The 26,193-nt window shown below is 47.7% G+C and overlaps 1 protein-coding gene across 1 annotated transcript in view; it reads right to left on the bottom strand.

Moving 5' to 3' along the window:
* Window positions 1-26,193, bottom strand: part of LOC118001960 (cation-independent mannose-6-phosphate receptor) — a 97,643-nt gene that overhangs the window by 53,855 nt on the left and 17,595 nt on the right. The window contains exons 2-10 of the mRNA XM_034992156.1: window positions 24,653-24,792; window positions 15,861-15,982; window positions 14,191-14,289; window positions 9,211-9,343; window positions 6,659-6,788; window positions 4,864-4,969; window positions 2,077-2,239; window positions 1,725-1,899; window positions 790-893 (exon numbers count right to left, since the gene is read on the bottom strand). Of these exons, the coding sequence (XP_034848047.1) occupies window positions 790-893; window positions 1,725-1,899; window positions 2,077-2,239; window positions 4,864-4,969; window positions 6,659-6,788; window positions 9,211-9,343; window positions 14,191-14,289; window positions 15,861-15,982; window positions 24,653-24,792 (1,172 nt within the window). The remainder of the gene's footprint in view (window positions 1-789; window positions 894-1,724; window positions 1,900-2,076; window positions 2,240-4,863; window positions 4,970-6,658; window positions 6,789-9,210; window positions 9,344-14,190; window positions 14,290-15,860; window positions 15,983-24,652; window positions 24,793-26,193) is intronic.

The following is a 26,193-nucleotide window of genomic DNA, read 5'->3' as shown; positions in this document are numbered from 1 at the left end:
AAAAACAAACAGAACGAAGAGCCAGAAAGACCCTGAGGGGTGGGGCAGCCTCTCGAGCCTCTGCGGCTATACAGCCGACTGGAACCGGGCCAGCTCTAAAACAAGAGCTCCATGCAGAGGCTCAGTCCGCCTGCACACATCTGGGGTCCCAGCCTGGACGCTGACGGACGGGACGGCTCTCTGATGATGATGGGATCCCATCACTTCACTGCAGATGCAGACTACGCCCGAGAGCTTCAAGATACGGACCGCAGCACGGCTTTCTGAACTGCTGGCGCCATTATGACCTCAAGAAAGCTTATCCTAATCTCTCAGAAAAACCAAACGTTCCACTTAAACTTGCCCGGTGACCTCTTGCAATCCCCCATGTCCAGCCTCCACCACAGGGCCACTCGTTTGCATAAAGGGTCGTCTGGAGACTAACTTCAGAAAAGAAGAGCTCTTTAGTGACCACCCCTCGCGGGTAGGGAGTAAACCCACCCTGCTGGACCAGCACTCACTTCGGTGCAAGCCAGAATTCAAGACAGAAACGCTTTCCCAGCAAGCCCAGTGCTGGGCCCCTTCCCAAAACAAACAGAGAGCAGAGGAAAATGGAAACAGGATGTGTGTGTCGTGGGTGGGGTGGGATGGAAGGGGTACTCCTGCCCGCTCCAAGAGAGCAACCTCGTCTGGGGACCAGAGGTGGCCACGTCCAAAGGAGAAGGTCTGCCTGGTCCGTCTGCACGCCGCTCCCAAGAACACACGTGCTCCCATCACTGCAAAGGGCAAGGACAGACCGCCGGCACTCACCTGCCGTCTTATTGCACTCGAAGTTTATGACGCTCATCCGCTGGAACCCAGAGCTGCATTCGTCCCCTCCGGAATAGACCAAGGTGAGGTCTCCGTCGGAGTATCTAGATGTTTGTAACACACAGACACGGGTTTGGGAGAACCAAGAAAGAAACTTGAATTGTTACACGTTTCTACATGAAGCCTTTTGCATACCGTCAACAAATCAGGACTGACATAAAACAGCAAGCTCTCTGCCCAGCTGGGGAAAAACGTCTAAAGGAAATGAGTTCCAAATGTATGGGCTTGTCGTCCTCTTACTTCAAAGTAATAGCTGGTTGGAAGAAAGCACTGAAGGTTTTGCTGTGAGCATGAAAACTCTTCCACTCTTGTTTTGGATTTTGTACAAAATAAATAAGGCCCAAGAAACACACAGTATATGTAGCAGCTGCCGTAAACACAGTCTTACCTGAGGGATCCTGGACAATACTCATTTGCAGAGAGCTACATTTTCAAAACGCTTTTGTGAAGATAGCTACCAAATTAAGGGTCCCAGGAATTGTACTGAATGTGTTTTCTTAGTTGTTTCAAACTCTGATGTAATGCTAACGGCATTTCAGATTCTCAAACTGCCAGGGAAAAATCAGAACTCCTCAGAAAAATGCATTTTAAAATACAAAGGCCAAATCAACTCTTCAACTGATTAAATACCTTTCCTACACCATGGTTCCTTACACACACCAGATGATAAAACGAACAGTTTTCACAGAAAACAGTCCTATTGGAAAGCCAGGTTCAGTGACAAATGGCAACTCGCCTACGTCAAACAGGAAGGAATGCTGGCTTAACGGACCTGCCTGTACTTTATGGAAAATGGAAGGAGGAAGGAGACAAGGGGAGTCGGTTATGTTTCACAAGAACAGACACAATGCACTTGAAAATTACTGTTTACACACCGGAGGGTTTGATTCTGGTATTTTCCTGCTACTTTGATTTGAGAGGGTTCATTCTTCTTTACTTGGCAAATGGCGGCTTCTTTCTTACTACAGAACGGTACTTCAACTTCTCCACAGACATTCAAATAAAACATATATTCCTTTCCATCTGAAGCGTAGTAAGAGGAGGACAGAGCTAAAGAAAGAGGAATACAGGAGGAGAGGCTCTGTTAGGTCCACAGGTGCTAGAGGGTGAGGGCATCACTTCAAGCACACCCGAGCCCCTTTCGGAAACACCCACCCAGGGGCAGAGGCGAAGTGGGCCCCTCTGCACACGTTCCCCCTTCCTGCTTCATTTCAAAGCACCCCTCACCTCCATCCTGTCGCAGTGGCTGGAGGTCAATGGTGATGTCATGCTGTTCGCTGCTCAGAGAGCAGGTTTTACTTTCCAGATAATCTCTGTGGCACGCATACTCAGTGATCCACTCAATTTCGTAGCGGCAGTTGGATTTTGCTGTGAGCTTGGGAATGGTGCCCTATCAGAAACAATTTGAAAGGAGCAAAATTAGTGTTTTTAAATGCAGATTTTCCATACTTCTGAAAAGCTCAAAGGTACGTTGTTGGGTTTTTACATTCTTCCGTTCCTGTTTCTGAATGATAACTACCCCTAACACAGTTCCAGCACTTGGCATATAACCACCCTGTTTACTTGCAACTGTTCTTGTCTCTTTCAGAGTCACACCCGAGGTCCAGCCTGGACTCGACATCACCCAACAGCCACAGCCTCCGCAAGCAGCCATGACCTGTGAAGGCACATGGTCTGTTCCCTCCTTTCTATCGGAGCTGAAGGGAGCTGGCCAGATGAACCCCCAAGCTGAGTAGAAGTCACCGTGTGTGTGTGTCTGGGGAGATGGTCCGTAACTCCTTTCTTCAGGTTGTCAAAGGGGGTCTCGGACACACCTCACCGGTCCTTGAATCTGCTCTTGCCCCTGGGGGAAGCCAGGGCATCACCCGCCACAAACCCAAATTCTGCCAAAGACCTGCTTTTACAAATGGGAGCTCAGATGCTCGTGTTTGGTGTGAACAGGGAAGGATGCAATCACTGCTGACCAGGGTGCAGTGCACCCTCTCCCACCATCTTTGGGAGAAAGGCCTCGCTGCTCTTCGTACCAGGAATAGCCTCGCCGCTTCCAGGAAATACTCCTCGGCAAACGTTTCTTGAGCGCCTGCCCTGTGCCAGGCACGGGACGAAGCACCAGGGCTACACACACAGGTCACAACTTAGTAAGACACAGAGCTCCAAGTCCAGTTCTGACTCAAAAGCGAGGCTTTAACCACCTGGCTTGGGGAAGCTGGACACCTAGGGCTGGGGTGCCGAGCGCCGAGTGAGTGAAGCCGGGCACAAAAGGCCCCACTGAGCAAGGTTCACTCATCAGAGAGGAAAAGGCAAGTCCATGGAGACAGAAAGTCACCTAGCAGCTGCCAGGGCTGGGGGTTCAATGGGAGTGACTGTCCTGGGCTCAAGGTTTCTTCTGGGGTGATGGAATGTTCTCACATTCGATCGTGCTGGTGGTTGCACAATTTGGTTAATATCTAATAACCATTTCGTTGTACTTGAAACAGGGGAACATTATAGTATGTAAATTCAATAAAGCTTTTTTAAAAAGGTCTATATGACAAAGTGAACACTGACTAAAATTCCAGCTCCTAAGGGCATTCAGTAAGCCTGTGTAAACACTTAAAGAAACCCTCAAGCGCTAAGGTGTCGTATGTCACCCAGTTCTGTCCGGTGAACAGTTAAGCTGGGAATGGAACCTTTCACTCCACAAAAAACAAACCGGCCTCCTTTCCTAATGCCACCAAGCACCCTGTATCCCAGGGAGAAGAAAGGAGGGAAACTCCCGATTCGCCTCACTGTGGTGGAATGAACCGCTCCTCCCTGAACATACAGGGAGGAAAGGGCAACACAAAGACCCCGGCCAGCTTGGAACACCTGTCTCATGGGGCTTGAAGACTCTCACCCCACATCTGCAAGTGTCCACAAATGTTCCCTAACATTCACCTTCAGAGCTCACGTTGACCGCTCATCAGTCAGGTCTTTGCTAAGCGGACGCCACGTGGCCCTGCAAGTCTGCGGACATAAAACGGAAAGCTGGCCTGGCCTACACTCTGTCTCCACATCCCCCCCACAAAACAGGCCAGCTGCCAGCAAGAAACCAGACCAAATTCCATGTTTGTTTGTGGGGAGGGGGAGCTCGCTTCCCTCGCCAAAGAATTCAGCTCCTCCTCCTTCATTCTATTATGAGGAGACAGAAATAAATGAGAGGAAAGCCCTGCCCTTCCTCCCCGGGGGCTATCTCCCTTCCATCAGCACCCCGCACCTGCTAGAACACTCGAACAGCAACGGACACGTGCAACACGGCCAGGCATGGGCCCAAGGACAACCAGACTCCGGCCCTACCCGCGAGGAGTTTAAAAGTGTGCTAGAAGTGAGTGAACAGCCAGAGGACAGGGTCAGGCACCCGCTTGCGAGTGTGGGAGGAGGGGCTGAAACGCCCCACTGTGAGACCCTCGAGTAAGAACCTTCCTTCTGGCCAGGACTCTCCTACCTGAGTAGCCCCCAAACTCCGGCCACTGGCCCGCAGAAGCTCGGCCAGGGCTGCACACCATCTGTTCCACTCATTTCGTTCTATGTTTCTATAAACCAATCAGCTATTTTTACCTTGCCTCATCCTAACAAATACTAGCTAGGAAATCACAGGTTTGAAATTATATATATGGCTTTTCAAACAGTCATTCAAATCAGCATTACTATATAAATTTTAAAATCTTTCCATGAATCACTTAAAATCATCTCACACAAACTAGAAAACACCATCCTCCATCAACACACCATCCTGCATCAACACACGCAGGGACCCCTCCGGGTTGGTGAGAAATAGCAAACGTCAAGCTGCTGTCCCCCGGAGACCCTCACATGTGCAGGAGAGTCGACCCCAGGAAGCACCTCTTCCCGGATATTCCACCGCGGCTGCCGCTTTCTCGCTCCCCCTCTCCTGCCCCCAGACCCACCGCCCCGCCCCACCCCTTAGATGCACTCTCCTAGACAGCCCACGCTAACGCGCGCTGCTGGAAAGTCCTCCAAAGACAAGCCACTCACCTCTCTGCGCTCCGACGGGCAGACAAACGTGATCGTCACCGCCGGGCTGTGACCGTCACAGAAGTCTAGCTCCCCGGCCCCTTCTTTCACGTAACTCAGGACAAGCCTGAATAATACACGTTGAGGAAAGAGTGTTATAAAGTATGAACTACACTCAAATTGATCTGTTGCCCTGAGCATTCAGCTCACTCAGTTGGGGGCCAGGGGTAACAGAATGAACACTAAACTATAAAGGAAGCCATAGTATGAAATACCTTCGATTTCCATTTAAAAAAAAAAAACAAACTGATTTTAAGTAAACTTCAATGAATGCTATTTTCTTTTTAAAAATAAATAAAATGACCAACATGTAAATTTAAATACTAAGAAAAGCTGCTCGAGTAAGACAAACAAGAAAAAAAACTATAAACGATCGAAGAAAACAAAATAAACACAGCCGAGCAGGCTGAGTAAGTACATCTCTGTCCACGAGGCTGCACGACTACTTCTTCTCTCAACAATAACTTGTAAGTGGAAGCCAAGATCTTTTTCTCTTCAACCTGAAGACAGCCAAGTGGCCCAGCCATTGTGACCTCCCACAGCCAGGAAGAGCCTGAGCCGCCCGAGTGCGCAGGGGTCTCCCAGCAGGACACGCCTGCTATTCCTGGCGCGCAGGCCACAGAGCCGCCGAAAACACGGGACCTCCCTCTTCTCTGAAGACAAACTCGAACTCTCACTCAATGCCCACGTTGTGCAGAGTCTCCTCTCCCCTGTGAGGAGTCACCCACCTGTCACTCAGGACAGTGTGATGGGACGAATGGTGTCCCCCTACACTCATATTCCACAGCCCTGATCCCCAGGACCTCAGCATGTGACTGTACTCGAAGACAAGGCTTATTACACAAAGGTGATGAAGTAAAAATGAGGCCACGGGAGTGCGGGGCGTGTGGGCGTGGGGCTAACCAGATATGACTGGCATCCTTATCAGAAGGAGAGACCAGGACACAGACACACAGAGGGAACAGACCATGTGAGGACACAGGGAGAAGGTGGCCGTCTGCAAGGCAAGGAGAGAGGCCTCAGAAGGAACCAGCCCTCCTGACTCCTTGGACTCCCAGCCTCCAGAATGGAGAGGAAATAAATTTCTGTTGCTGAAGCCAGCCTATGGCACTTTGTTACAGCAGCCCCGGCAAACTAATACAGACACAAATATAGAAACCTCCCAAACATTTTTAAATTTAGGTTATGCTCCAGAGTCTTCTGTGGACACAAGCACCCGCCCCGATACACCACCAGTTCCGTGCTAGAACAAGCCACAGCAAGGCTTCTACCAAAGGCCTCTGGAATCTATGACGTGATCTAAGACGGGCTGGCGTGGGACACGCTGGACAAAAACATCTCTCTGCTAATTCAAGGTACGAAGAAAGGCAGTGAGAGAGCATGTACCGAGAACACAGCGTATCGTAAGAAACAAACCTCCCCACACCGGGCACGAGGGTGCTCACCACACCCCAGGCAGGAAGCAAACTGCCCCTCCACGAAGGTGTTCTCAAAGGACAGAGGACGAGGGACACAAAAGCAACTTCATGAGTAACACAGAAACTATCAGAACACGCCTTAAGGTAGGGGTTATTTCATGAACCGAACACCTGTATGGATATGGGATGGATCAGGATATTCGTCTTTAATGGCTGTAATGACCAGTAATCAGACAATCAACAAGCAAAGCAGCCTATGTGACTGGTAGCAACCACGGATGACTTCACAAGCATCTGTAGGGACTTGCTGAGGTTTACACACACCAACGCAGACCCACCTGTCCTTGCTCATGAGCTTCAGTCCCTCCTTGGGCTGGCCGACGTCGAAGGCCTGGCCCCCTCTCACCAGGCAGGCAGCCGTGCCGGGGGGACAGCCATGCAACTGCGGACTGGAGTCCCGTAGCGAGTCTGTAAGACATCATGTGTGACACTCCATCAGACTGTACCTCAGGACAGGTAATCACACTTAACCTTATGCACAGGTGTCCCTTGACAACAATCACCCAAGTTCTGAAAGTCCTCAAAGTAACCCAAAGTAGTGGAAGTCTGGAAACAACAAACAAGCTAGGATCCAACCCCATTCTGAGAGACCACAGGCGCACCAGGGGCCTCTCCAGATGCATGAAGTGTGTGCGTCCTGCCCCCTGGGGCTGCTAGGAAGCAGAGTCAAGACTGCAAGGCACTCACTCTGCCCCTGGTAGGGAAGAAGCGATGAGAAACAGGGACCATCGTGTAATTTGTACTCAAGGAACGTACGTACCTCCTTTTCTAAAGATACACTAACTTGAGCTTTATCCCCTTCTCCAAGCTATAAACAAACTTTCGAAAACGCAGGCACTCCATGGATTGGTGGGAAGATGAGGAGATTCACGGAAAGAACCTACAAACAGCTCTGGGTTGAGATCGTAAAACCACCACTTGCTATCTCTGTAACTTTGCTCTAACGACACAACTATCCAACTGCGGTTTGGGAGAGGATCAGAGAACGTCTAGATGGGCCCAGAACAACGTGCAGCTCTGCTTGTACACAGAGGTGGCCTTACTCGCTTCCCAGGCCCGTGACTGGGACCGTACCTAACTCTAGCTCCATCCAGGGCTGTGACTCAGGGCCTCGCACATGACAGGGGCTCAAAAAACATGTGCCCCACAAAGGAGTAGCTATGGCCCAGCCTGGTCTTTCAAGCCTTCTCAACCAGAGGGGGTCTTCCACTAAAGCCCTATCTTCTCCAGTATGACAGAAAGTGGACCTTTAGGGGGTCAAGGCCGTCCCGCAAAACTGCACCAGGGGGTGGCTTGAGTCCACACCGTGTCCCTGCTGTGCCGCTTGCCCCCACAGCTCAGCAGATCCCTTGGTTTACTGAAGGCAAAACCGGAGGCACGCGCCCTGAGCATGCAGAGCGGACACACAGCCGCAAGCCCACAACTGCTCCTGAGGTACTCAGGGTCACTATCAACAAGGTTTGCGGCCCGAGGCAACTTCCTGGGGATGGAGAATATCTGGACAGAAACTGGTAAGTCCATTTTTTTTTTTAACTTCTGAATTATAAATTTACAAAATTACTGTGAGTCAAAGTCACTGAAGTTCAACCCAAACTGCCAATAATCAAAGAAAAAACTTTTGTAAGAAAATCTCCACTGAATTCAGATAATCCTCAAAATGATAAAAGACCAGGAATCTTAATGTTTTCTAAACTAAAATGAATTCAATCATCTGCAACACTCTTCAGCTTTATAATCAAATCTGAACTATGGGCCCATTTAAGACACAGGCTTTGTCTGTCTGCCTTTTTCCAAAAGAACGTTAAAAGCCGTCCTTGGAGAACAAAGGAATGATGTAAAGAGCCTGACACACAAAAAATCTAAAATTACCACTGGTCACTTTTAGTGAAGCACGTATGTGGTATATGCACGTTTTAAAACTGTTTAGAAATCATCAAAATGGTACCTAATGTATTTGTACAATTCACCGTAAACTCATACTTATCACCCAGCCACACCCTCCTGTACTGAGTTTATTCCTAATATTTTTTCCAAACTTTTCTAAGGCCAAAGTCCCATATACAATGTAAGAAAAAGGAACATAAAGAAAACACTAACGATGATCTTTTCATTTGCTAATTTACTCGTGACACGATTGCTGCTGGTGTAGGAGAAAAACAAATCTTGGTCTACGGAACTAACAACTCCCTGAAAAACACATAAAGCTAGGTTCTAGAAAGTGCTGACAAAACAAAGGCTTAGTAAAACTTCCTAACGCCCTATTTAGATAAAGACGATTTACAGCCTTCAGTTTATTTAGCAAAGACACCCAAGCTTCTCACACCACTTCTGACTCCTAAGGAAGAAGTGAGGCAAGAAGTTGGCTTAGAACAAAATATGCATCACAACCCAGTTCGCAAGGTCACTGGACCATCCTTCTCTCCCTGTCACCTGGCCTGCAACTCAAAGCCCACTGATGGCTCGAGGCCGTCCTCCCCACGGCCCCTCCCAGGAAGGCTGACTCATCCTGCTGCAGCTGGTTCGGGGTGCCAAGCACACCCACCCCGTTCATTCTCCCACCATCTCACTGGAAGTCAGATACCCGAGATTCCTGGAACCAAAATGTCTGGCAGAGAGAACTCACTGAGATGGACCAACAGTCTGGACAAAATCGGTGATGGAACCAGAACTGACTGGGGGTCCAGGGGTGGGCTGATGCACAGAGAACATCTTTCTGCGTCCTTAGAGGGCCGACTCAGTGACATGGATATCCAACTAGGAATAACGGTGGAAGGGCAAAGATAGTGAAGCCTTCTAAGAAACCCTTCACCACCACCACCCCCAAACCTACCTATGTCTCTACAAACATTGATGAACAGGGAAGTGTCCGGGTCAGAGTCATCCACCAAGTAACCCCCGCTAATCTTGATCAGTGGATTTAAGTCATGCTTCTTGAGCTCTCCATCAAATGCATAGCACGGCACCTGGCAGAGAGGAAGAGAAAAAGTGAGTCTTGGACACCCATCTTCTTGGGGTACCGGCTCAGCAGAGCCTTTGACCAATGTCACAGAACACCAGTCTCCACTGCTTAGGGTCTATCAGGCCGTGGGGTCCCCCGGAGACAAAAGAAACAAAGGTCAACAAGTGCCTCAGCTGCTCTGCATTGAGAACCACGTCTTTCCCTCCCGACCGCCCCATCTCCATCAGCACGCTATAGTATCTGCCAGCTTACAGATGACCTCCCTCACCCCTCCACTGCCCTCGGCCCTCATCCTGGAGCTCTGCAATTTATGGTGAAATTACCTGACTGGTCCATCCTCGTCCACTCCCCTTCCTCCCCTTCCATTCTTCCTGAACATGGGCACAGGAGGTTGCTGTCCGTACCACACCAAAACCACCCCCACCCAGTCACCATCAACCACCTGCTGCAGACGTGATGTGCATTCTCAGCCTTCCCCCGGCCTCACTCACAGTGGCATTCAAGTGCCACTGGCCCTTCCCTACTGCCCAACCCCATTCTTTCCTTTGCTGTCTGGCCCCCTAGAGTCTCCGGGTTTCCCTCCACCCGCTGGCTGCTCCTTCTCAGCCTCCTGGGAACATTCTTCATCTCCCTTCCAACCCTTAATGCAGAGGTGCTCCATACCTGACTTCTCTGGTCACTTCCCTGTCTACACTCATCCCCCTGCTCATCTCCTGCCCAACTCCAGACTTCTGAGCCAACCACAGTAGATCTAGTTTATCAGCAGACTCTGGAGACAGAATGCTCGGCTCCAAACTCTGGTTGCTGACAGTACGACCGTGAGCCAATCTGACCTCTGTGCCTCCGTTTCCCCATGTGTCCAACGGAAATAATGACAGTCGTTAGCTCAGAGGGTTGCTATAAGGACCGAATGAGTTTATGTAGGTAAAGTTCTTGGAACAGTTCCTGTCAAGTTCATATAAATGTTACTTGTTACCGTTACTTCCCATTATCACTTAGATACCCAAAAGCATCTCAAATTTAATATTTAAAAATGAGCACTGGGTGTTTGTTATATGCCACTGATGAATCACTAAACTCTACCCCTGAAACTAGTAATACACTCCACGTTAACTAAGTTAAATAAAAAATAAAAAATTCTACCCTCGAAACTAATAATATACTATATGTTAACTAAATTGAATAAAAAATAAAAAATTTAAACAATAAAAAAGTAATAAAGTAAAAAAAAAAGAATAAAAATAAATGGGCCTTTGATTTCTCCCTGCAAACCTGCTCTTACTTCAGTACTCTCCAGCTCGGCATTCAACCAGCTGCTCAAGCTAAAACCTTAAGATCATCATAGACCCTGACATTCTACATCCAAAACCATCAGCAGGTCCTGTCAGTTCTGCCTTCAAACTGAATCCCTGATCAACGGACAGTCCCTGACCTACAGTGGTTTGCTTACGATTTTTCCACTTTACGATGGTGCAAAAGCGATATGCGTGCGGTCTCTTAGACTGAGGGTATTCACAGGCAGATAGATCTCTATGACAAAAGTTAACTGCTTACTGTTTAGCTAACAAATTTTTCTTAGAAAGATGCTACCAAACCTGCAGGAATGCTCTGACCTACTAACCCTTTTCCCCAGTCCAGTTCTGAGAGATTTCACAGAGATCTAATGGATCAAGTCAACCGGCACCTCCTCGAAGCCTCAGGGGACACGTGAACTCCTTTCAACCAGACCCCTAAGGCAAACTCTCCCCACGCCCACAGAAGATCAGTGGTCCCACTGATGACTGGGGGAGGTTGCGGGGGGTGGGGGCAGGCACACAAAGCCAGCTAGGTCAGAAGGCCAGATGCCAGGCCTCACACTGCACCCTGCAGAAAAGCAACCAAAATCAAAGGGATTCCTGCAGACTGTAACGAGGCTCCAGTGAAAAGTGACCACGACGTCCATCATCCTGCAAATGGAAAGCCTGTCATCCTCTGGCAAGGTAATGCAGAAACAGTAACTCAAGCAGGGAGCTACCGGGCCAGCGGTGGGAACGGGACACAAGGGGCGACTCCCCAGCTACGAAATGAAGGCCTCTGAGAGAAGGGAGCAGGCTGGCAGCCGGCAGGAAGAAGCGGGGCCACGTCTGAAAGAGCTCGTAGTTCTCAGCTAGCTCAGTTTCACCAAAGGCTTGAGAGATTCCAGTAAGCAAGGTCTGCAGACGCCCGGCTCGAGGCAGTTTTAGCCACTTCTGGCCGGCTCTCTACTCCAGGAAGGAACAGAAGACACGCCTAACACAGCACCCCACAGAACTGGAGCGTGCATCGGAAAAACAGTCAAAGCTCCTGGGGAAAGTCCTCCCCACTTCCTGCTCCACGGAGCAAAGCAATGGAGACATTCATAAGAGCAGGAATGTAGCCACGGGGGAAGGAGGCCGCTGGCCAGCCTCACACACCACACAGTGAATCAACTTGTTAGCGCCGGACGTATATGAACTGCATTTATGTAACTCTGGTAAGAACACGAGCACGCCAGTCCTGAATTCTCTGTGTTCCCAGGAGTGCTATGGTAAGAGGACATACGTCCAAAACATTTCAAAGAAATTATTACCTTAAAACAACCTCCACCAGAATCCACTCAACAAGCATTATACCGGCAGTCTGTAAGGACAGTGTCTGAACTACCGTGAGCTTCGCCCCCCAATTATTCTAAACCGGACAGAGCAACTGACAACCGAAATGAGGTATGGAAATCCAGACTCCAGTGACACTAAACCAAATCTGGATTGCTTTTTTTTTTTTTAACATAAAACATTCACTGCAGTTTTTGAAGTGGTAAGATCGCCTGTAAGGTGGAAAGGTGGACTCAAACCTTACTGAAGACCGAGAAGAGGAAACCCGCTCGCTTCAGCGACCGCCGCGCTCCTCCACTCCCTGGTCTCAATTCACCCATACCTGAGGCACCACGGATCCAGGCCGTGAACGAGGACCTGCCCTCCATCCCCTCCATCTAGGCGTTCTCTAAAAGCAAGAACCCTTTCAAAATTTAATGAAATTCCTACTTCTTGGCCCACGACAGGCCCCCCATAAATGAAAACTGAATGAATAAAGCCCCGGCTGCCAACTAGACCTAAAGAGAGGCTCACTGAGGACAAAGTGCACATTTCTCATCCATTTTTAGATCAGCTTCTAAGAGAAATTAAATGTCACTGTTTTGAGAAAAAACATGGACTATACTTCTCCCCTCAAACATCAAAAACTGATTTAGAACAAGGGGCCCCCTCACTTTCCTATAAAGGGCAAACAAAGTAAATAGTTTAGGCTCTGTGAGTCACACAGGTCTGTCTTGTTCTTCTTTGCTTTTTTCACAATCCTGTACAAATGTAAAAACTGTTCTTCGTTCTGGGGCTGTACAAACACAGGCCGGGGCCGGGCTTTGGCCCAGGGGCTATAGTCTGTGATTTCTGACCTCCAACACAAAGAAAATAGAAAACAAGTAACTATTTATGTATCTATCTTGCAAAGCAATTTTTCCCCAGGTACTGGGAGACATGACAGTCAGTTCAGAAAAGCAAGGCAAGAAGACACTCGTCAAAACAGGAAAAATGGGTATCACTGTTGAGCTGGAGAACCAGAGCCCAGGAGGACTTCTGTGGGGCCCAGACAGCTCTGAGGTCCCACAGGAGAGGAGGAGGCACATCCCTCTGTGGTTCTCAGATGCTTTTCCTGCCACGAACCGTGTGCTGGCACACAGGTTAACTGAAGCATTAAAATTCAAGGTTTAAATTTGACACCGTGACCTCAAGGTCAGTGTCACTGTATTAGGCCTTGACTCTTTCCACACTTGAAATTTTTTTCTCACGGAGTGTCCCTTATGCTCTTTTCCAGGAGGCAACATTTTGCCTCTTTCACTTCCATTACCAGACTGTCTTTTCTTTTAAAGACTGCCATATTTGAAAAACCACTGATCATTTATTATTTATAGCTTCATTTGGCTTTATTTTTTAAAAACAAACTCCTCTCTTTTTGCCCTTCTTGAATGACATTGCATTGGGCCATCAGTGAAAATAATCGATTACTCCCATTTTCAGTTCCTAGAGCCTAAGAGAGTCTTTGAACTCAACCCTTCAGAACATAAAACTTAATGGAGAGATGTGAAAATAATCAACCGGTGAAGCCTGTCACCTAGACAAGCACAGAAAACCACTTTCAGACCGGGGGGGGGGGGGGGGTGTATAATGCTTGTTGAGTGGATTCTGGTGGAGGTTGTTTTAAGGTAATAAAACCACTTTCAGACCTGGAGGGGAGGAGCGGCGGGGGGGAGAGCCACACAGCCAAGCCAAGCTAACAGTCTCTGCGCTCGGGGAGAGGACGCTTCACGAATCACCAAGGATGACTTGACCAAACACCAGAGAAAGAGCGGAAGGAACGACAACAGCCATCTAGTCTCTACCTAGGGGAACTGGCAAAGAACTGAACAGCTAGGGACACCTGGCCTGGACTCACAGCATCCAGAAGCCACACCAAGGCTGAGGAGATGGGCGCCAGGAGGGAGAGTGAATAATCCAAACACCAGCTCACCCATGTCAGTCACTGAGTTGCATAGTACTAGAAACCAAGAACGAACTAACTACCTAACTGAGTAGAGGGGGAGCCAATCTACTTCTAATGACATCCTGGGATATTTTAAATGCCCTGTCCTAAAAATAAAACCACCCAGCATCATTTTAACAATTAAATCACATGGCATCTCTGCTCAAATGGCATTTGAAAACTAAAAAAGATTTTTACCCCAAAAGGCTTGTGCCAATATTTCAAATCTTAAAGGTCCCAGAATGTCCTTCGTAAGCACATGACCTTGGGTCCCCTTGTTACCTCTTTATTGGCTTTAAACGTGTCTTTCTTGCAGGCAGCACTAGTCCTCCACTCGAAGTAATGCACACAGCCTGTTGCAGTTACAAATTCAGGAGTTCCCTATTTTTAAAAAAGAGTAAAAATAAGTTACCATACTGCATATCATACGGGGTTCCCCCCCCCTTAAAGTTAGAAACAGTAAAGGCTAATGAAAATTTTAAAAGCAGCGAGAAGGGGAAGGAGGGAGGACACAACTGTTTTAGCTAATCAAGGTCGTTGAGAAGTTCCCAAACCCAGAAATTATGAGACAAAAGCTTCGTGAAATCACGTTGGAATTTTGGTATAACTGGTCCAAAACTGTTCTACTGCACCAACTATGCAAGCACAGTAAACTCATGGGAGGCAATCCTCAGAGCCCTTCCACTCTCAAACTCCAAATGTTCTCTTAACCAAATGCCAACAAAATCAAAGCCAGAAAATGTGACCTCATACTTCCTGTAAGCTGAGGACGGAGGCCCATCTGGACCCGACCGAGTTCACACACCAGCCTCGCTTTAGACACCCCCACACTCAAGGGCAGCCCCTCCACACAGACTGCAACCAGGGTCGACTCCAAAATGGTCAACCACAGCACTGCTGGGTGATATGTGACACCGAATTTACCTCTACACTCCCATGTGCAAATCTAGGGAGTTCTTTGCAATTCTGGTTCTCATATGATGAACACAGAATTCTTGAAAGAAATCAGTTAAAATTAAAGCAGCAGCTAGCTTATTCTGTAACACAGACCTCCATATTTCATGCCACTGCAAACAGATCTTTTTCTAAGGTTTCAACATAGACAAGAGTGCATCTGACAGGCTGGTCCAAAATTAACAATGTTAAGTTCTATTTTTAAAGTTCTTCAGGGGAGACATTATGGGCCTGAAGATGCAACAGTCATAGCACCAAATTCTAAAATGATACTTTAAAGCAATCTGGTAGCCCACATGAGTTCGCTCAACCTTATTTTTCTAAACACATGGGTTCTTACTCTGATTAGAGAACTTTCGTAAGATCTGTACATAAATTGCTTCTCCTAAAAGCTAGCAATTATTTACTGAAAGTCCCTTTCTATATACCAGAGATTAAAACCAACAACTCACATGTAATATGCAAGAGTAAGAACAAACATCATGCTTTAAATAATGTCCCCTTGCAATACTAGTTACACTCAAAAAAAGTATGATTAATGGCCATTACCTATTGGCCAAGACTTCTCCTAGACAGATGCTAGTCTCTCCAATTTAATGTAAGTGAGGAAACAAAAACAGTTTTTAAAAAAATAAATGCATTGCTCTAAAAACTACCAAGATAAAACGCTAGGAAAAGAAGTTTTAGAAAGAAAAAAATTTATGCTTACAATGTAAACACTCAACAGTGTTTTGAGTTTAAACACACTAATCACCTTGAATTGTAGTTTTATACAGGATGTAGGTCAAGTTTCACTTAAAAGTTGTAACTATGGGCTAGGGTTTGTTTACATATTGGCTCTTAATGGTGATGGTGTTTTGGTTGGTGGTTTGATGGTTCTGTTTGTGTTTTTAATTTTGCTCACTTATTCTTCCTGGAAAAATACTACAGCAAGAATGCCTAACGGGCAAACATTTTTAACAAAAGGAACATTACAAAGTGACTCTGTGTGGACTCACCAAGGTTTTCCCACATAAGAAGGTAATGCTACTCTGGATTTTGTGATTTGGGCTTTGCTTACAGCTCTCTGTTGTGCTGAATTCCAGAAGAGATCTGGTTGCAGTTTTTGAAGAAGAATCACCTATTTGGAAAGGAAAGAGCATGAACAAGCCATAAAACATGCATAACCATAAAGCCATTTCCAAGCATAAGCAAATTAAAAGTCATACTATAATTCATCTGAAGGCTCATAAACTTACAAACTGTCCCTTCCCCAGAATTCTCCATCTGAGTAATGGCATCTCCATCCACCCAGCTGCTGTTCAAGCCCCAAACACAATACATTTGAATTTTATCTTTTTCTCATCTAGCACATTCAAGAAATCAGAAAGATCTAATGGTTCTACCTCCATCTCAAATCCGTCCACATCTCACCACCTCTACTACTGCTGCTAAGACCACTACCATCTCTCACCTACACTCTGGCAATAGCGTAGGATTGGTCCCCTTGCCTCCACTCTTGTACCTCACCATCCCCCCTTCCCCATCTACCTTGACCAATGTGATCTTCAAAAATAAAAATCAGAACATATAACTCAACTGCTCAAGTCCTTCAATAATTTCCCATCTTACGTGCTATAAAATCAAAATTCTTTAGAATGGCCCACAAGTGGGGTGATTACATCTCAGTTTGCCTGGTATGTCACCGTAATAATCCAGAATAAAATGTCTATACCATACCAATATGGTGATAAGTTGGTATAGGAACAGATAAACTGACAAGCAGATTAGAACAGAGAGCAGAGAGAGATATGTATGAATCAAACCTTGATATATGACAGAATAATAGATCAATGGGCAAAGAACAGACTATTCAATAAAGGGAGCTAAAAACAAAATGACCATCCATATGGGAAAAAAGATAAAAATTGGATCTCTAACCTACCACTGTATACGAAAATCAACTCTAAAATAATTAAAGACAAACATCAAACTTTTGAACTCTTAGTAGAAAATATAGTTGTCGTTCAGATCTTAATATAGAAAACTATTTAAGACTCAAAAGCATTAACTCCGAAATATTAATATATTTGACTTCTTACATTTAAAAGTTTACATTCATAAATAGCTTAAAGAAAATAGCTTAAAGAACACAAACTAGTTATAAACTGGGAGATACACAGACCTGGCAAAGAACTGGCATCAAGAATATATATACTCACACACAACAAAAGAATAAAAAACTTTTTTTTCTATAATCCTAGAAAGTGAAACAAAATAACCTCTACCTGAAAGAACACAAAAAGAAGAGATAAGGGAAAACCCACACCTAGTCATGTCTCGATGAATTTTAATATTAAAGACAAAGAGAAAACTCTAAGGCTTCTAGAGACGTAGAATGGGTCACATGCAATAGATAACCCAACATAAAATGGATAAGATCCATCAAAGGGAAGAAAAATATGTCAGTAAATATATGAAGAGATAGATGTTCAACACCACTGGTCATCAAGGAATTGCATACTGAAACCACATGGCATACCAATTAGAACCATTCCACTGACAAAAGTCAAATACCAAGCGTTGGAGAAGAAATGGCCTAGCTCTCCTTTGTTGCTTCAGCATGGCATTAGGTCCTGAAATTGAACATTCATGTACCCCATGAGCTACATATTCAACTCTTAGGTATCTACACAAAAGAAACCCATGCACGTGAAACACATGAAACATAAGCAAAATCTGGAAACAACCCGAATGCCCATCAGTAGAACAGTGAATAACTTACCTTGGGAGAGCCACACAATATTATATAAGAGTTCCTTGGAACAAACCACAGTGAAAGATAACAAGATGGCCAATCTTTAGCAACATAATATTGTTGTTACCACTTTAAGTCCCAGAAAATTACACATAGCATAATACACACTTTCTATAAAGATAAAAATATCACACACATACAGAGACTTTTGAGAAAGAGAGAGACAAAGAAAGGGAAGAAAATTTTAAATACAGGCTAATTATTACTCCCACTGAAGGGAGACAAGAAGATGGAGAAAACACACAGACAGTGGTTATTCTCAGGTTACAAGATTTTGTTAGGGATGGGGCTCATCACATTATCCAAAACAGATAATTAAAGAACGAAAAAGGGGCGCCTGAGTGGCTCCTTGGTTAAGCGTCTGCCTTGGCTCAGGTCATGATCCTGGAGTCACAGGGATCGAGTCCCGCCTCGGGCTCCCTGCTGAGTGGGGAGTCTGCTTCTCCCTCTGATCCTCCCCCCTCTCATGCTCTCTCTCTCTCTCATTCTATCTCTCAAATAAATAATCTTAAAAAAAAGAAAGAACAGAAAATGGTTAGTCTACGGATTAGTTATGACTGTGTATCATGAACTCAGGATTGTAACTGGTCCAATTCGATACAAACACCTGAGATCTTCGTTTTAAAAAGAAACAGAGGAGGAAGAGGAGGAGGAGAGTAAAAATTAAGATGCCAGTGGAGAGGGGATAATGGGTTTCAGAGCTGCCCCCACAGCACCAGGCTCAGAGTCCATTGGTTCTTTCTCCTGACTGCCCGCCTGCCTTTGTGCAAAGGTCTGCCTGAATCGCTCTCTCCCTGAAACTCCCGAGATCTGTCCAAAAGTCTTTTTTCTCGGCCGAAAGCACAGAATCCCTGCAGTCTCCGGGACCGAGGACAGCGCCCCGTGGACAGCGCCCGTAGCCCCGCCCACGGTAGGTGTGTCTAGCGCCGGGAGACGGGGCGGGGCTTCAACGCGCCCCTGCAGCGCGGCGCTCCAGGAGACACGGAGGGCGGGCGAGGACGGCAGGAAGCGGCACGCGCTGCGGCCAGAAGGGGGCGCTCACAGGCCGCAACCCCCCACCTTCAAGACCCTCCCCCACGCCTCCTGTCCCCCCACACAGCGGCCCCTTCCGGCCCTGTGCCCAGAGCTCCCGGGGGCTCCTCATAACAGCTGGGCCCGCCTTGAAAAGGAAACGCGGAGGGCCCTGGCCTCGGGCTGGGAGGGATCCAGCCAACCTTTTGCCGCCGCGGCACGGGGCACCGGCATTCCTAAGCGCCAGGCCCCCATCAGCATCGCACCCGCCTGTCCACCTCGCCTTCTTCCTCTGTCCGCTCCGCCCGGTGGCCGGGACCGGCTGCCAACCGGGGCACTCGGGGAGAGGCCGCAGCGAACCGCGGCAGACAACCGCGGCAACCGGCCAGCCTGGCCGTCCTCCCCGGACGAGAGCCGGGTGAGGACTGCGGGGCCGCGGCCAGCACGCCAGGCCCACGGCCAGCTCCTGAGGACGGCGCCAAATGGGCTGGGCCGCGCTCGCCGGGCCCGCCAGACCGCGCCGGGTCCTCCAGACCGCGCGCCGGGCCCGCCAGACCACGCTCTCCAGGCCGGGTCCGCCAGACCAGACCGCACTGGCGGGGCCCCACCAGACCAGACCGCGCAGGGTCCTCCAGGCCGCGCTCTCCAGGCCGGGTCCTCCAGACCAGGCTGCGCGCGCCAGGCCCGCCAGACCGCGGTCTCCAGGCCGGGCCCGCCAGACCAGGCCGCGCTCGCCCAGGCCCGCCAGGCCGCGCCGGGTCCTCCAGACCGCGCTCTCCAGGCCGGGTCCGCCAGACCGCGCTGGGCCCGCCAGACCGCGCGCTGGGTCCTCCAGACCGCGCGCTGGGCCCGCCGGACCGCGCCAGGCCCGCCAGACCGCGCGCGCCAGGTCCTCCAGACCGCGCTCTCCAAGCCGGGTCCGCCAGACCAGGCCGCGCTCGCTGGGCCCGCCAGACCAGGCCGCGCTCACCGGGCCCGCCAGATCGCGCCGGGTCCTCCGGACCGCGCCGGGCCACGCGCGCCAGGTCCTCCAGACCACGGTCTCCAGGCCGGGTCCTCCAAGCCAGGCCACGCGCGCCAGGCCCACCAGACGGCGCTCTCCAGGCCGGGTCCGCCAGACCAGGCCGCGCTCTCCAGGCCAGGCCGCGCCGGGTCCTACAGACCCTGCGTACCAGGCCCGCCAGGCCACGCTCACCAGGGCCCGCCAGACCGCGCCGGGTCCTCCAGACCGCGCTCTCCAGGCCAGGTCCGCCAGACCAGGCCGAGCTCGCCCGGGCCCACCAGACCAGACCGCGCTGGCGAGGCCCCACCAGACTAGACCGCGCCGGGTCCTCCAGGCCGCGCTCTCCAGGCCGGGTCCTGCAGACCAGGCTGCGCGCGCCAGGCCCGCCAGGCCCGCCAGACCGCGGTCTCCAGGCCGGGCCCGCCAGACCAGGCCGCGCTCGCCTGGGCCCGCCAGACCAAACCGCGCCTGCCGGGCCCGCCAGGCCGTGGCGAGTCTGCCAGACCTCGGTCTCCAGGCCAGGTCCGTCAGACCGCGCCGGGTCCGCCAGACCACGCGCTGGGCCCGCCAGACAGCGCTCTCCAGGCCGGGCCCTCCAGGCCGCGCTCGCCCGGGCCCGCCAGACCAGGCCGCGCTCACCCGGACCCGCCAGACCAGGCCACGTTCTACAGGCCAGGCCGCGCCCGGTCCTCCCGACCCTGCGCGCCAGGGTGCCCGCCAGGCCGCGCTCGCCCGTACCCGCCAGACCAGGCCACGCTCTACAGGCCAGGCCGCGCCGGGTCCTGCAGACCCTGCGCGCCAGGCCCGCCAGGCCGCGCTCGCCCGCACCCGCCAGACCAGGCCACGCTCTACAGGCCAGGCCGCGCCGGGTCCTGCAGACCCTGCGCGCCAGGCCGCGCTCACCCGAGCCCGCCAGGCCAGGCCGCGCTCCAGGCCTACCAGGCCTCGCCTGCAACCCTCGGCGTCCCCGGCCGAGCCCAGCCGAGCTCGCAACTCGGCCTCGCTGAGGCCCCAAGCCCTGGCGATCCCGACTTCGCAGGCGGCCTCAGGGCCCACCGCGCGGCCACCGGGCCTCCCCAGCACATCGCTCAGAGCCTGTCAGGCAGGCAGACAACCCTCCCCGTGCTAGTCACCAATGCGCTCCGGCAAGGCTCCCCTCGTTACCCACTTTCCTTTCCCCGCTTTACTGTGTCATGTCCTTCAACGTGTACTATTCACATGTTCTCTCACCAAGTGAAGAAAGAATCCTCTCTACCCAGTTTCCCCCCAGCTTCTGCCTCATTTTTCCGCTCCTCTTTATATGAACACTCTTTAAGAGAGATTTCTATTCTTGCTACCACCAGTACCCTCCCCCCTCAGATACTCCCCCTTGTGCCCCGCACCGGTTGTTCCCTGAGCCACCTCACTCCTTCAGCTCCAAATCTTTGCTTAGATGTCACTTTCTCAGCGATACTCACCCCCATTTAATATTCTTGAACACACACTCCTGAGACCTCCAGCACCCGACTCTCCTTCCTTTTTTTACAGCACTCATCACGGTCTAGTGCCTAGCCACTGTTTGTGTTTGTCTATCCCCCACTCCACTCTTAGTATGTAAGCTCCACAAGAAAAGGGATTTTTGTCTGTTTTAGTGACTGATTCATTCACGTATTTGTTATAAATAAATAAACGAATACTAAGTGTTGGCTGTTGCAAAATATAATTTATATATATATGTATATACATACATATATATACATATATATATATATCTTTTAAGATGTGACTTAACCAAGTAAATCAGAATAAAATATACTAAATTTACCGAACCATCCCCATACAGTTAGGTTGCGCCAGCATATTTGCCACAGTTACCAATGCTACCAAAAAAACACATCTTGTACCAAAATCTAGGTACAGTGCTAATTCCTCTACTGGTAGGATTTACAAAAGTAGGTTATGGGAATACAGGCTTTAAAATTTAACAGGTATTGCCAGACTATCAGGAGAGACCGTAAGTAAGACAAAACATGAGTCATATCTAAAACTCAACCAGATTATCATCTTAAATATCCAAATATGGTTTTAAGAAAAGGAAAGAATACAGGGTTTAAGAGGAAAAGAGATTTTCACATCTTAAGAGTCAGAGATGCAAAATTCAATCCAGCGACCAACCTGGAGATGTTCTAGGTTTCTCTGAGTGCACACAAGAACTGAACAATACAAATGTCATCTGAAGTCAGGGGCCAGCTTCCTTACAGTAAATGAAGGCACCTGATGCAGTAACCACAACGGGTCCTACCCAGGTCACCAACAAGAAGCCGGTCAGAATCCCAGGCTTTGGCAGTAAGTAACCACAATTAACACTCTTTCCTGGTGGGTATGTTACCTCAGTTCTGTGGCTGGTAACAGGCTTCCTGAAGCAGATCTACATAGCTTTTAACCCTCAGAAAGATTAATTAAATTAAGACCAAAGAATTACCATTTGGGATGGCACGAGGAATGTGAACGTATTCGATATTTTTACATCCTGGCAATGTTTAACGTTATGACTCCAATCAATCCACAGGTTGTAATAACTGAGCAACTGATTGAAACTTGTGACACAGTATCAGAACATCTAAGAGAACTTCAGACTTATTATATTATAAGCTTAAACTGTGGAATTTATAATTATTAGTGCTTAAGTTCTAATTGTCAGATCAGACATATGAAGTACTTTAAAAGGAAATCAAATAGGTAAAATGTAAAAATCATTTTAAATTGTGGCAAAGATGGTTCAACTAGGTTGCAACTAGGTTGTTCATGGGTCCCATAAAAATGACTGCTAAACTCTGCCAGATTTACATATGGAACAATACCATTTGCCTACAGAAGAACTAATCTATGATTTTTTTAATCAAAAATAATGTAGTATTGTTTAAACCAAAGTTGAGGTCTTAATATTCATTTCTAAGTACAAAAGCAGCCTTTGTGGGCACCATAAAAAGCACATCAACAATTACCTTCCCAAAAGAGTTACAGAAAACCATCTTACCTGTAGCAATACAGGCATGTGCCCGTTTCTAGGCTCCTTGCCAACACTCTATGATTCAACCATTTAAACTTCTGCCAATTTGATAGAAGAAAAATGAGATTTCATTATTGCTTTGATTTGCATTTACACCTGGCTTACTAATGAAGTTGTACTGACCATCTGGGATTTCTTCTTTTGTGAACTGCCTGTCTTCCGACTTTGCCATTTTTCCTTGGATTGTCTGTCTTTCTTATCATTTATTGAGAGAAGCTCCTACCTCCCCTAGATTATTTTTCTGTTTTGCTAGGTTTCTTCCCAATGTTCTATTGTCATTTTACTTTTAATTTTAACTGATCTGAAATTTCTGTTATAGGATACGAAGGAGAGGTCTAAAGCGGTTTCCTAATGGACAAATAGCTAAATTACACTCCAACTTTTGGTTATACTTAAGTTCTCATTTATTTTTGATCTACTACTATACTAGCTTTTCTGTTCCTCTCATCTATCGGGAGCTCCAGTTTTTGTGGCTGTTTTCAAAATTCACATTTTTCCCTTTCTATCACGTTCATAAGTTACTTTCTCAGTTGTCCTCTCACAGCCAGGAGTTCGGATTTCCCATCATGGTTCCCATTTTAGCTATGCAACTGTCCAATGTGACCCTATGACTCACAAAGCAACACAGCCCAGAATAAGTACCCAGGCTCTGGAGTCCACCTGTCAACATTTGAATCCATAATCATGCAACCTCTGATAAGCTCCTGTATCCATTTTGTGCTTCAGTTTCTCCATTTATAAAAATAAGGGAAAAAGAAGTCACCTACTTCAAAAAGTTGTTGAATGAACTAAAGATATTTTACTTAAAAAACATAATGCCTGGCACATAAATGCACAACAAATTTAGTTGTTATTTAGTTATGAAATCAAATTTATAGTAACAAATTCCGTTATTTCTATTATGTAATACAAACTGGCAAAATCAGATCTGATTCAAGATTATCTCTTTGCTAGTGTAAGGTCATTCGCATTCATTCAAACTAGTTTGCTTTCTTGAGTTGAAGAACAGGACAATCCAGAAAGTATCTATCATCTAGCACACCTTTCTCTCCCTTTGGAAGTGTGGAGCTCTGGGAAAAGTATCTGTGTCATGTGTGTCTGGGAGTAAAATGAGACTGGAAACTGCTAGTTTACATCACAGTCAACGTGTACCTTAGCTTTTAACTCAGCTAGTTACCTCTGGCCTCTCCTTTAACCAGCCTCTCCTATTCCATTGGGCCCAGCTTTCTAAAAATGCATTTTACCAGATCACCTCCCCCATTACTGTCACAAAGAATCTATAATGGATCCACTACCTACATCTCAGAAAAAACTCTCCTGCCTGGCTTTCAAAGCCAACCCAACTAGGTCATTCTCAAATTTTGTCCAGCCATGCCAACTTCACAAATCATCCTCCTAGTGACACTTGCTTGTCTGCATCCGGTATCCATCCATTACACTGTACTTTCTCATCAGCCAGAAATACTGTAGTCAAATATTATAATAAAGTCAAGAGGAAGATTCCCTTTACTCTTTCTGAAAACCTGAGTAACAGTGACCAACAGGCCCACCTGTGGCCCCCCTGCATGAATCATCAAAATAGAACAGCTGTAAGTTGGCCACCTCATTTGCACGTTTTTAAGTAGATCACAAAGACCGGGTTTAAGAAAAACATGAGAAAGCAGAGCCATCTAGAAAACAGCCTTCTGTATCAATAAGTACAAATGTACATAATTCTTCATGATTCTTCATGATAATTATTCCACTAGATGGAAATAACCTAATTTGATCTCATGTTGGACACATGTAAATTGTTACTTTTAACCACGATAAAACAGAAAATGTATATTACATATTATAAGCATATATAAGCACATGTGTAGATAGCTATAGTCATTTATACAAAATTGGGATCCTGTACACCCAGCAATTTAAGGGTAGTTCTACTTACCCACGGAATGATAGCTGCTCGCCTTCAAGTCGTGCATACAAACAGCACTTGATGGCCCACACTGGGCAATATCCACGTTTCCACAGATGCTGATCTTATAAAGCATGTTATTTTTGGTATCGACAGCTTCCCATGTATAACTAGAAAGGAAGAAAAACAATTTGTCACTGTCACTGATCTGCCAATAATTAAACTTCTCCCCCTAGTTTCACATGCAAGCCACATTTACTTAAAACTACCACAACCTAGAAGACATACTTTCATTACCCAAAAATACTAAAGTCAAGCTATGTTAAGTTGAATAGAAGCCAGGACAGAAACCACTAAATACCACCTCACTCTGGTTCAATCCGCCCTGAAGCTGCCTCAAGACTGACCACCATCAAAATACTTAAAAATTCTACAATGTAAGAATATCAACTCTCATAGGTAACTGCTCAAGAATCATGTTGAATATAAGATAGTAACCCTTCCAATCACACTGGAATGCTGAAAAGCCAAAGGACTATTTTTAACTTTATGTTATATAAAAACGAGTTATGGCATGAAAGACAATTCTCCTTGGTTTTACCTTTTACGGCTACAGTTCAGATCCAAAATTGACAAGATGAAGTTGTGCGATAAATCAACGATCTGACTCAAACTCGGGCAAAATTTACTTTAGCTTGATCCACTCCATCAAGCATTTAACATGCATTAAAACTCACTCTCCGTTCAAGCCTCTGGCAAAGTAAATACTGAGTTAATTGTTCAGGAGTCAATCTGCATACTTGGGACAAAATAATGGTTTGTCAGTTCTGTCAAAACAATTATTCTCAATTCTCCACTCTTCCTGGGGAGAATGTTTTGTCCGTTTTGTAAAACAGGGGTCATTTCCTCAGCAAGGCTAAAGACAGGAAATGAGGAAAGTAACTAAAAAGCTCCTTGCAAAATGCAAAGATACTGTATTAATTCAACTGCATTGCTGAAGAGAAGTTAAATATGAATTGCTTAGGTTCAGCCCACTCGGGAGTTGTGGGGGAGGGAAGGGGAGGGGGGGTTGCTAAGCCCTGAGACCAAGCAAGTGTAGGAGTGTATCTCCCCAAAGCAGTACCACCTTGACGGCAGAAAGTGCTGGCTCAGAGAAGTAGCAGTGCTCTTCCCAGAGCCCCCCTTCCCCTGGGCCTCGGGACAAGGACACACACAAAACACTAGGCAACATGGCTCTCCCTGCCTAGAGGCAGCCCTCCCCTCCCCCTATAGCCCTGTCCAGTAAGGGAGGAGCCCCAAAAGTGGGGTTGTTGGCAGGCAAGGAGCCAAGCACTCTCCTGAACCTAGGCCTGGGGACTGATCAAATTTACCTGCCAAGAAGCAAAGGGACATAAGCACACAAAACAGCACTCAGGCAGGGTGGCAGAATGCTCCCCTAGTTCTGACAGCCACGGCTGGGAACCTGAAAAACAGGCTCGTGTGTTCCAACAGAGCTGGCCTTGAGGCAAAGCCAGGCTCATAAGCAGTTACCACTGAAGGTCGCTTCTTTTTTCAAGCATAACTGATACACA

Source organism: Mirounga leonina, unplaced genomic scaffold (genome assembly GCF_011800145.1).
Source record: "Mirounga leonina isolate KUSES-001 unplaced genomic scaffold, KU_Mleo_1.0 Mir_55, whole genome shotgun sequence".
Lineage (NCBI taxonomy): Eukaryota > Metazoa > Chordata > Mammalia > Carnivora > Phocidae > Mirounga > Mirounga leonina.
The sequence above is the reverse complement of the archived record's forward strand: the minus strand, read 5'-3'. Positions and strand labels throughout refer to the sequence as shown.